General features: G+C 38.0%; 1 protein-coding gene across 5 annotated transcripts in view; it reads right to left on the reverse strand.

Moving 5' to 3' along the window:
- The window catches only part of BTBD7 (BTB domain containing 7), a 54,604-nt gene that overhangs the window by 14,952 nt on the left and 27,954 nt on the right, over window positions 1–11,698 (reverse strand). For all 5 annotated transcript variants that reach the window (XM_051621939.1, XM_051621938.1, XM_051621940.1 and 2 more), the window contains 2 exons: window positions 2,337–2,545; window positions 905–980 (listed from right to left, as the gene is read on the reverse strand). In XM_051621939.1, coding sequence (XP_051477899.1) covers window positions 905–980; window positions 2,337–2,545 — 285 coding nt within the window. The remainder of the gene's footprint in view (window positions 1–904; window positions 981–2,336; window positions 2,546–11,698) is intronic.

The following is an 11,698-nucleotide window of genomic DNA, read 5'->3' on the forward strand; positions in this document are numbered from 1 at the left end:
ATATTCAAGCTACTTCCCATTTCCAACACATGTGAGATTGCCCTTGAAGCTACCACTGTAGCAATAATATGTGTCTCAGCTAATAAAAATACATTTATATCTACTTTAAGAAAAAACCCTGATGCCACTTGATGGCTTGTTTCTCACTACCACAGATTTCTGTGGGAGAAACATACACAGAAGTGAAAGGTTGACACAGTAACCTAAAAATAAGACTACTGTGAGAAGCCTGCATGAGCACAGAAAAGTGAAAGATATGTAAGGGTTTTTTTTAGCTGATGAATTAGTTATAAGAAAAATAATTCTGAGGCAACAGGAAATCAACCAGACTTAGAAATCGGAAAACCATAGAGGTTTAAAGGACCTCTAGAAGTTTCTTCTGACCAAATCCACTACCCTCTCCCCCACGCCTCCACAGGCAGGTCAGAGCAGGTTGCCCACAACTATTTCCAGCTTGGTTTTGAACACTTCCAAGGATGGAGACCCCATAACTACTCTGTGCAACCTGTTCCAGTGTCTGACCATCTTAACAGTTTCTTGTGCTTGAACAGAATTTCCTGTACGTCAAGTTAATGCCTTATTGACTCTCATCCTGTCCTGCATGTCAAGAGAAGAGCGTGGCTCTATTTTCTTTGCTTCCCGCCCTTAGGTATTTATAGACTTCTCTAAGATCCTGCCTAAGCCTTTTCTTGAGGCTAAACAATCCCAGCTCACTCAGAATGTCTGCATTCTCATTCTTTAGAGAACAAAAGCTTGAAGAAAAAAAAAAAAGGTGCAGTTGTTCAGTTTTGACTATACTGTAAACTAGATCACATTTCCTTAATTCATAGATTACCCAGAAAAAAGGACTTCCATACATTTCAGTTTATTTGGTTTAGTGTTGTGTGGTTTAAAGGATCCTTACCTCTATCTGCTATTCTCTTCATCAGCTGGTGTTCTCCCCATTTAATCAGATATTTAAGAATATCTTGTTCACTTGCCTGGTAGAAAAAGAAAATCAGCAATGTGTATACGCTTAGGGATTTGGATTTTTTGTGTGACATTAAAAATCACATATACAGGTCTTTCACCATCACAAAGAAACACTACTGTACCAAGACTGAAGTAGGCATTTGTACTTTATGATCTGCTGTATCACTTCCTCAAAATATTTTAAGGTAGTACTACTGGTATATTACCACTATGATTTCTAGATTCATGTCACTTATTGAATCCCTAGGAAGAGGAAAAAAAAAATTAAACAGAAGAAAAATTTTGTCTAGCATGAAAACTTACTGGAATTAAATCTGAATTATTAAAGTTAAATAAAAGGAGCAGTATTAACACTTGGGTGTTTGGCTGTCTTGTTTAATGTTACAAATTCAGCATCTGTGCAGCCTGGAAAGCTACGAAAATAATCAACTGAATTATAATTTAGGTGAAAAAAGATTTTCAGTAACACTATAAATGAAACAACTTTGCTTTGTTCATAACTATATACATATGCTAATCACTCAACTTTTTAAGAGGAAAAAAATAATGTCCTGAAATATTTAAATTTGTCTACATAATTTCTTAACAACTAGGGGAAGAAATTTAGTCATAATATACACTTCAATGGAAGATCAGTGCTGTTCCTGTAATCCCTGAAATATTTAGAGTAAACAAAACTTTTAATACAAATATATTAAATAACCTCTAACACTTTATACTGTAAAAATAAAAGGCAAGATGGGGACAGGTAGAATTAAAAAAATAAATTCCAGTCATCCTTACAAAGATATCTCCTCTGAGAGAAACAGCAACAAAAATCCACAAGCTTTCTCTCAGTATGGTTTCCTCTCCCTAGAACCACACAATCACTGAAGAAAGTAACAAAAAATAAATTCTGCAATACTTGTCAGAAAAGGTATCTTTATGTCTTCCCCCTCCCCAGTAAATTAAGCCTTCTGAACTATTACTGGTTTATTAGCTCCCACTGCCCACAACTAGGATGTACTTTTGTTACAGCAAAACTACTACCACCACATAATTCTGTAATGCTTAAACATGCAAGGCAAATGTGAGGTGCAAAAATGCTTTGTTGAAAATAATTTGCAGCCGTTTTTAAACTATTATTAGGCTCCTAAGCTACAGCATATAACACCAGTTTGGTTTGTGTTACAAGCCTAGAACAAAATAGCTTTCTTAATCACTACTTCAGTGTAATTTTTTACATATTATAAAATAAATGCTTATTGTGCATACAAACCCATTCTTGCCTGCAATTTAAAAAGAGCTACTCCCAAATGTTTCTAGTAATGGTATCACTTATCCTGCTTCATGCAGGACTAGCTGTATTCTGCATTGCAGGTTACCTGTAAATAGTCAGACTGAATAGCTGCAAGCAAGTGGTCCTTGCTGAGTTCATAGAAGACATCTGAAGTCATGACCTGGGTAAACTCCTCACAGAGGAAATGCAGCGCTTGACGATGGACCCACTTGGAACCGTAGGGCTGAGAGCTCCACTTCAGAATGGCAATCAAGGTGTCTAGTGAGATGCTCTCAGCAATTATATCTTCACAGCCTAGGAAACAAAAGCCAAAATGTTGTTACAGAGGCACTTTGAGCTTGAAGGAATAAAACGTATGGCTAAACCTGTAATATAAAGTGATAGTAAAAACAGAAGTGCCCTACAGACCAAGGTTGCAAACAGCACTAAATTCTGACTAAAATTATAGTAATTTTAATTTTGGTTCAGGATTCCAGCTGTACAGTCCTTCACCTTTTAAAGGCACATGAAACATCATGTCTGCTATCATGCCTAGATGAACAACCAGAAAGCTAGTTCAGCTCAATTAGGATGTCCTTTGGTTAAAATGCGTTATCTGACTGTTTAACACATTTTAAAGTTGCAGATTTGAATGTGAGTCACCAGGGTTTAGAGCAGATCTGCAGAAGCCTATGCACTGTAACAGAGGTGGGATTTTAATCTGTGTCACTTTGCATGTGGACCATCCTGAGACAGAATATGGAGGAGAGCAGAAACAGAAGCTGTGACATACTATTGGTAGTCAGCAACGCAGCACAAGATGAGGGCAGCAAAGGATCATTTTCTGATTCACAGAGAAGGCAGGAAGCAACGATGCAACAAGTGACTGCTCTAGGCCACCAGCCTAGCCTCCCTGTCAAACAAGGTACAGAGGGTACCAGGACAGGGAGCAGCTCCCCTGACAGGGAAGCAGAAAGTGAAGCAGCCAAGAGGCAGGTATTCTGACTCCTGGCAAGTTTGGTACAGTTTCATTGTACCCACCGCTGCATTAGGATCTACTCTTACACAGAGTACTTTACACAGAGTACATGTCTTCTGAAGAAGACACAGGGGATATTTAAGTCTCCTGAATGCAGATGAAGCAGAATTGGAAGTAATGGAGATGTACCATGGGAGGGCTGAAAACAGGGGTACTTGGGGTACTGAGTTAAGACAGATGGTACCTCAATAATTGATAACTTCAGGTCTCCAATAGCACATTCCCAATTTCATTTGTACATCTGGTTTACATATACACAGAATACTACTTCTTTTTGTACTATAAAGACAGCAATATAAAGAAAAAAATCCTATTCTAGAATGATACATTCCAGTTTCAAGCCACTACAGCCACAAAATTACAGCTGTACTTATGCCCATGAGAGGTCCCTACATAGTTCAGAGCAGCATGCTTACACTGCAGTTATTTTTCTTTTTATACATCAGCATTTCTCTCTCAGTTTCAAGGATATTTAAAACCTAAACTTTGACAGTTGTTTAGAGAACAGTATCTCATTCCTGAGCTCTTCAACTAAGCTGAGTAAGAAAGTCTTCAGCACAGTAATCTTAATGTTTGGCAAGATTAAAGAGGTTGTGCTAGATATGTTTGAACTGATTACATATATGTAAGGCATACTAGAAGAAATTAACAGAATTAAAAGAAAATCTTACAGGCCAGCATACAGAATGTAAGTGTTGACTCAATTTCTGTTGCAATTAATATGAAGGATAAGTTATTAAGGAGCAAGTAGTAACAAGTGAACAGGCTACTTCAAGTAGAAAGGTACCTGTCAAAGGAACTATTCCTTAGAAGCAAAGTAATAGGAAAAGGGAGAGTTAAACAGTAAAGAAGAAGGTACTAGGAAGCAATAGTTGAGACTTGAGGCAGGTTATAAATTTACCTGTCCTACTAAATACAATTATTTCTACTTAATGTGTTACTGCCAGCATGTTAATTATGGGAACAATATTCTGCCCTTAAAATTGCCTAAACTCAAGTATTAAAAAAAATATAGTGAATATAATAAATACAGACAATGTTCAGTGAGAATGTTTGCAGTGAATTACAGGAATAGAGTCTGAATGTATAGTTTTAGAAACAATTATTTATTTTGCAACATTTATGAGAATAATGCCCTGTCCCCCAACAGTTAACAAATTTTACACCAGTCCATACTTAAACTTTACTCGGCAAGCACTCGGATGATTTCTTTTTCACATGTCTGATTCACCTGAGGAAAGGAAGACTGTATTATCAACACAGCCACTGACAGAAGGGCTCACAAGCACACACATTTCTGAATGATGCATGAAAGGCAGCATTATACTATTCATCCCATGCTAGGGTCTCCATTTGCCTTTGACAAAGGGTAAGTGTTGAGTCATGTTTCAGCCCACCTGCTTTGTCCTTTACTGAAGTAATGCAGCACTTCTCCGAGCTATCGAACTTCTATAGATATTGACCTCTATCCTGCATGGTGAGGACTACCCTAAAGTGGACAGTGAACATGCACCAAAGGTTGGCTTGAGGCACTTGGAACATCAGCCTGATCAGCACTGGTATAGATGAGGAGAACAGCTCTGAAATACACTCCTTGGCTTTTGGTACAGGCTAAAGAAACACTGTCCTCTCCAGATGAGGGAATTCCTCAAAAGCCTAAAGGATAAACATAATTCTGAAGTCTTAAAAAATTCTTGACAATAATCTGAAAAAAATGTTTAAAAAACCTACCTTAAAAAAACCTCAGAATACCTCAGCATATGTCAGAAATAGGAGTAAATTAAATCCGAAGCTTTCCACTTCAGGATCCATTTTTACCTACAATTTTTCTCACATTTTTATTAATGGTTTAATGGCTGACATTGTCAAGCAAGTTCCTCTTCCTTTTTGGGGCTCAAAAAAGGAAAGTATTAAGTCAGTAGCAAACCTGACATGGCCAATGAAAGTTAACTGTGACTAGCTAAACATGCTTAAGAGAACTTTACTTCCCTGAAATAGAAACACAGCTGTTTGAAACAATTCTTCAGGGTAATCTGTTGTGTTGCACTGCTAAATCCTAACACAACTTTTTGCATGCAATTATTCTGTTAGCATGCAAGCTGACATCAGCAGATGATGACATACCCCTGAAGACTACAGACTACGTGTGAAGACTGCTCTGTCCCAACGGTGGTATGAAAACCTTTCCACCAAAATCAGTCACGAGGAAACTCCAACTGCAAGAGCAAATATGCTTACCCCAAAGTGAATGGCATTCATTGTATTTCATCTGACTTATTTTTTAAACAATAAGGATACCTGCCCCCTGCAAAGACAGAAAACTACAGTTCTGCAAACGAAGTTCCAAAAATCTGAGGAACACCAATTTATAGAAACACAATATCAGCTCAGTCTCAATTCTTCTGTCAAGTCCAATTATTGCTCAACTACCAATTATGACATCATCAGGTGAAATGCTCATTTAGAATGCCTAGCAAATGAAACGGTGCTTTTCCCAAATATTTTTAGCAAAATCTCAGAACTGCAGGATTATTAAAAGCATTTCTTCCAAAGTAAGTGTGAGGTAATAATCAGTGTTTTCTGAAAATCTGAATAATTTGGGGCAACCTAGTTCTAGCTAGGGAAGGAATCAAATTTATTTTCTTCTTTGGCAGAAGAATTTTTTGCTTTAGCAATCAGCCACTTGGCAAAAAACCAGTCATCTAATAGCCACAGTATTGTTCTTCACAGTGGAATATGGCATTTTTCTCTTATGAGTCCTACTTTATAATATTCAGGCAGCAAAAGCCTTTCCAAGACTCATTTGTAGCATCCCAGAGTGCTGTATCCAGCGCTTCTGTGATCATTAGTATCTTTCAGAGATTCAACTTGGAGTCTAAAGAAATGAAAGATGACTATCACATTTCAGGCAAACAAGGCTATTCCATGCACTCCTTTTGCTGGATACCAATACATCCTGCATACAAACAAGTCCTTTCTGCTTCCCCAGTTCTCTCTTAAACGCAGTGCCACAGCCCTTCTAAACAGAAATAGCTTGAGCCCACATTTAGCATGCTAAGTAGTAGCTTGGAATCTTATCAAGATAGTTGACAGACCTACTAATGACAAATTAAGTGCCTTCAACAGTTACCAAAAGTGGAATTAAGCAAAGTTTTTACTACAAAATTGTTAGCTTGATTTAACTCATACTGTGCTGGAGACCTTTCCCCTAAACTTATGCAAACCAGCAGAGTCAAGAAAAAAATAAGTAATAAGAATTGACACTGGAATCTAGAAGTTATTCAAGCATTAGGAGAGGCCACGCTGGCAACCAGGAACCACACTTTTTGAATTTGCTGGCATGTAGAGAACAGTTCAGAGGCATGACCTGTAGCTAGGCTGGATTGCAACATGTAAGGAAGTTCCAGAGATGCTTGTCTCATGCATCCATGAGCACCCTTGCTGCTCTCACCAAGCTTCTGACGGGAACACAAAGGAAAAAAGGACCATTTGTTCAGCCTCTTTCCCATGTCTTACAGACCCAAAGAATCAAACATGTCCTGTACTTGCTAAGGGTTCTTTAGAAGGCAGCCAACACTTGTAGGCTGTGGGAGAAGTCATGGAAGCCAGCTCCCTTGTACAGTCTTCTTACACTCTGCATCTCCTGCTCTTCTGTCACACTGGTGCTTCAGTGGCCACCCAATGACCTAGTCAACTAATTTCTGTCAATCCTGCTTCAAGAACCATTAGATCCCCAATAGCACAAACCCAACTGCCAGCATAGAGAACAGAAACAAGGAGGACTAATGCAGAAGCCAGCACAGCAATACCACTTTTGACAGCCAGTGTTGGATTCCAGTGACCTCATGCAATTTAGGAGACCTGGCAGCAGGAACTCGGGCTCTCCACAGCAGTAGCCAAACATTGGTTATAAAAACATTAAGTCAGAAGACTTACACAGTACAAATAGGAAACAACACCATTTTAACTGGTTATCACACAAGCAGCAACTGCAACATTATCTACTGTATTGGGAACAAAGGATCTTGTTCAGCATTCGTATTCTGGCTGCAGGCTAACTTTCCCAGTTTATTAACATTTATTTACTGCCTCCTGGAAGCACCATATTCTCTGTCTTAAACAAATGCTACAGACTTCTAGTTTCTTGAAGTTTTAGAGTTTTCTTTTCCATCTCCTCCCCAAATTGTTTTTAAAAAAATCATTACAATGAGATTAAGTTAATAGTTAACTGATGCCAAGCCTGTAACTTGCAGGTGCAAAACTATGTGAATGTTTTGCAGAAAAGAAATCAAGATCTAAGTAGCACTGGAGATCAAGGAGGACTAAATGGGCATTAGTGGTCAAACACTACTTAAGTCTATTGCTAAATTCAGTACCTCTTTTGAACTATTTTTAATCCGCTGATTTTTTTTTAAAGAACAAAAATTTAAAACATTCACATACTCCCATCCTTGAAAAGGAGAATTCAAAGTACATCTATGGCACTGTTAAAGTATACAGCATTGGTTTTTTTTCTTTATTCAAATACAAACGTGACAACTTTATTGCACTCCAGATTAACTGTTACAGGGGAAAAAAAAAACATCTGAAGGTTAAGTCAGGCAGCACTTTGTGTTCTGTTAACCATCCTTCCAGGGAAAACTCAGTAAGTTATGTTGAATCCAATCCAGCATAATATCCAGCAGATGAAAACAATGCCACTTGTGTTATTTAAAGATATTTTCATTTAAAGTATGACAAGTTATAAAGATGTTAAGAAATTATAAGATATTAACAGCTAGATTTTTGAAATTTCTAAGGTAAGCCAGAAATGTAAGGTAATTGTTACTTGCTTAAAACATTCAATATTTGTGGTAAAAAGCTCTTTGACATCTTCTCTCCCAAACAATGGAAATTAATTTACTCTTCTGCTCCTGCCACATGTAAAATGCATGAATTTAGGAAGCCTGAAATCTGCATCTACATTTTTGGCTTCTTGCAGTCGTCAGTTGATAATGGCCCTTGATTGGGCTTCAGCATTCCTTAAGAAGCACATTCAGTAGTTACAGCAGGCAACGTGGCTGCTCCAGCTTAAACAGAAATTAATCCAGGATGAGAAACAAAAAGCTGCCAACTCGACCATAACAAACCAGAGGGAAGAGCTTAACATGGGAACAATGAAGGGCTGAGGGAGAAACAGCTGACACACCAGCCATCACTGTTTAAGCCATATATTCAGCATTAAAGCTGTGTACTTCCTAGAACAGAGAAGGCTGAAAGAAAAACCTGGAAACAGTGACCAGGTGTGTTTCTCAACAAACTGCTACATTGCAAACAAATTTTTTGTGGCCATTTGCACAACTCAGTCAAATTCCTTATCCTTGCATATAATCCTGGAATGCAGCTGCTCTAAGGAACATCCTTCCCATTTTCTGCTTTCTCCAGTCTTCATCTTCAATCTATAAAATATAAAATCTATAAAATCTTCAATCTATAAAACCTAAGAAGTAAATGCAAGCTTGACTACAAGTGAATCACTGAAGGTGATAATAGGTCAGATTTATGTTAATATTTATTTAATCATACTAAATTTATTTTAAGGTTAAGTGTTAGACCAGTTCCTTCGAGCATTCCAACTGCACTGATCTATCACTGACACACTTGTTCTAATCTTCCCACAATACATCAGTATTTCAGCCCTGCTGAGATCAAGGGTGCTTTTGATGTCAGGTGATATCTACCTCTAGATAAAAGGCTGTGCTACTGAATATGCCTTTAAAGTAAAGTTTCTTGCTTCTTATTCTTGTCAGGGGTAAAGTTAACACCTAAAAATAGAAGGAGAGCAAAAAGTCTGAAATTACGTTTCTGTTTTTTTCAATTTTACTTCAGAAAGCTTTTTGGAATCAGAAAAGATTCCCAAACATAACTAATTTATTGTGTGCCAGTATTCAAAAGCTTATAATAGAAAAACATACTCTGTCACCTCCTCAGTGAGACTACTCATGACAGTAAGCAACAGAGCCAAGCAGAAATTAGCAGGCAGCGCACAGGAATATTCCACTAAGGGATGTTAAAACCTCCTGGAGAGGGCTTTAATCCTCACAGCCTCTGTGAAAACAGTCAAGAACTTCACTTTTTGCAAGTTAAAAACCACTGCAGCCTCCCTAATAGCTGTCTCTGTCCTACTAGGTACAAATAGGTTTCAGTATGATCAGCTCTATAGATGAGGTATGCTTGCTGATTAGTTCATTTATTCAAATTAGTCCATTCACAGATCCAATACAGTTTTTCTTAGAAGATAAGTGACAATCATCAGTTGGAAAAAATCAAGCTGAAGTCAGAGTAAATTCTAAATCAAGTAGTCATGCACTATTTGGACAGTAAAGACTCACACGACATATCCATACCATGACTGACTTCATCATAGGGAAAACACTCAATAAAATACAACAATCAGAAAAAAGAGTATCACTGTGTTAGGAATAGGAAGATTTCCATGGAAAAAGTCAAAGCTGAATCATCTGCTGAAAAACTGAAGAAAAATTACAACATCTGGTTACTTAGAAAGGCCTCTGAAGACAAATTCAACTAAAATCTGCTGCAAATAATAACAGTTGATCAGAAGCTTTAAAATACATCAACTTCACTTGACACTCAGTTATGAATACCCAGCCAAAACTGTGAGCAAAAGTAGTTGGAAAGAGTATCCAGACTTACATATAATGAGCCCAAAATATTTTCCAGGAAACCAGGGAGACGAGCTTGAGCAAGTTTGCAATTGGCTAACATGAGTGAACTGACTCACAAAACTTGAGCCACGGGGTGTGGAAATCAAGAAGAAACTTAAGACATTAGCTACTGCAAAAGTCAACTGATGGGATCAGACAGAACTTGTGCAAAACTGGACACAGTAGAAAAGTGCTGTCAGAGGACCAAGCTAAGAGACTTCATGAGAACTGCCTGCTCAGTGGTCTCCAACACCTACACAATGCTGTGTCTTCTAGCATCGCTCTACGTAACATCTAGAAGTCAAATGCTTGAGTGACAGCTTCCAGCACAGAAGTACACTAGCTATGGAACTGGGGAATGTGAAGGACATTACTCCCAACAAAGATCTCTCATCTACCTCATGTTAAGTATTACAACCAGGGAGGATAAGGTACTATGGTCAAGTGCTGAAACAAGGTGGTCACTACTGAAATGCATACTTTCTGATCTGTTAGTCAAGTGCACACAGTCTTCCCTGATCAAATAAGCTTCCTTTTAATTTTAATATTATACCAGAAAAATTCTTCAGTGTCAGCACAGTACCAATGACCTAAATGTGAACGCGGCAAATTAAGTATGAAACTATTAGGTATTGACTTCACTGGCACATACAGATTTTCTACAGACTGCTTACTGCTTTCTCCTGTAGGACCAATTTGTAAAACCCTCATTAGTTCAAGTTAACATCCAGAATTTGATTATCTGAAGAGGTGCCAAATTTACATTTTCTAGTATTGGATAATACCAATTTCAACTTTTGCCTGGTTTTACTGCATTTCTCCCTTACGTATAACAACATAACTACACCCCGCAACTCACCACTTTTGTGGTCAGACAAATATTTACCAGGAAAAGAAGACCTCTGAAGGCCACTGCATCCCTCTATCTCCTCCCAATGACCACCCCCAAAATGCTACAGCTCTGCTTCATCCAGAGGACCATCAAGACCAAGCCCCCACTGCTGCACTCACTGGTTCCAGACACCTGAGCGTGCTGCTGAGATGCTGCAATGCCTAGTGCAGCTTCTGCTGCTGCCTTTCTTTATCCTTCCCTAGAGGCAGTGTTGGAGAAAACCTTCAGAGAAAAGTTAAGATACTGTTACAGCTGTCTCATAGAATATATATTCCATAGCAGCATCAGTCTGTAGCACAGTGCCAATTTCAGACACACTGATCCAAGCATGCTCAATTTAAAGCAAGCAGAAATATTGAAACTCAGCAAATATAACATCAGTTCTGGTACTCAGCACTTACTAATACCTAAAAAATAAAAGCAATTTTCCTATAAGTCTCTTTAAGTTTCTCTTTGAAGTCTTCTATCTGTGATTGCTATGTGCTTTGATGTAACTTACACTGCTTCATCAGAGCACATCCAGATCACAGCTGTTCCATTTTAGGTTCCCAATCCGAGGGAAAGAATTGCACCATGTTCATTTATGAAACAGTGCATAATTATTCATTGACTTACTAAGGGCTTCATTCACTTTCACTCCCTCATTAGTATTCTTTGAGCACACTACATCCTTTTAGCACTTGTGTATGTGCATACATCAAAACTGAGAAACTGTACACTTAAATCACCTTTTTAATTTCAACTCATTTTCCTGTCTTCCTTTTAGCTGATGATCTGAGTTCTCCAGTTCTCAAACACTATTAACTTGCAAATACTGCATAGGAATAAAT

This window comes from Apus apus, chromosome 5, assembly GCF_020740795.1.
Source record: "Apus apus isolate bApuApu2 chromosome 5, bApuApu2.pri.cur, whole genome shotgun sequence".
Classification (NCBI taxonomy): Eukaryota; Metazoa; Chordata; class Aves; order Apodiformes; family Apodidae; genus Apus; species Apus apus.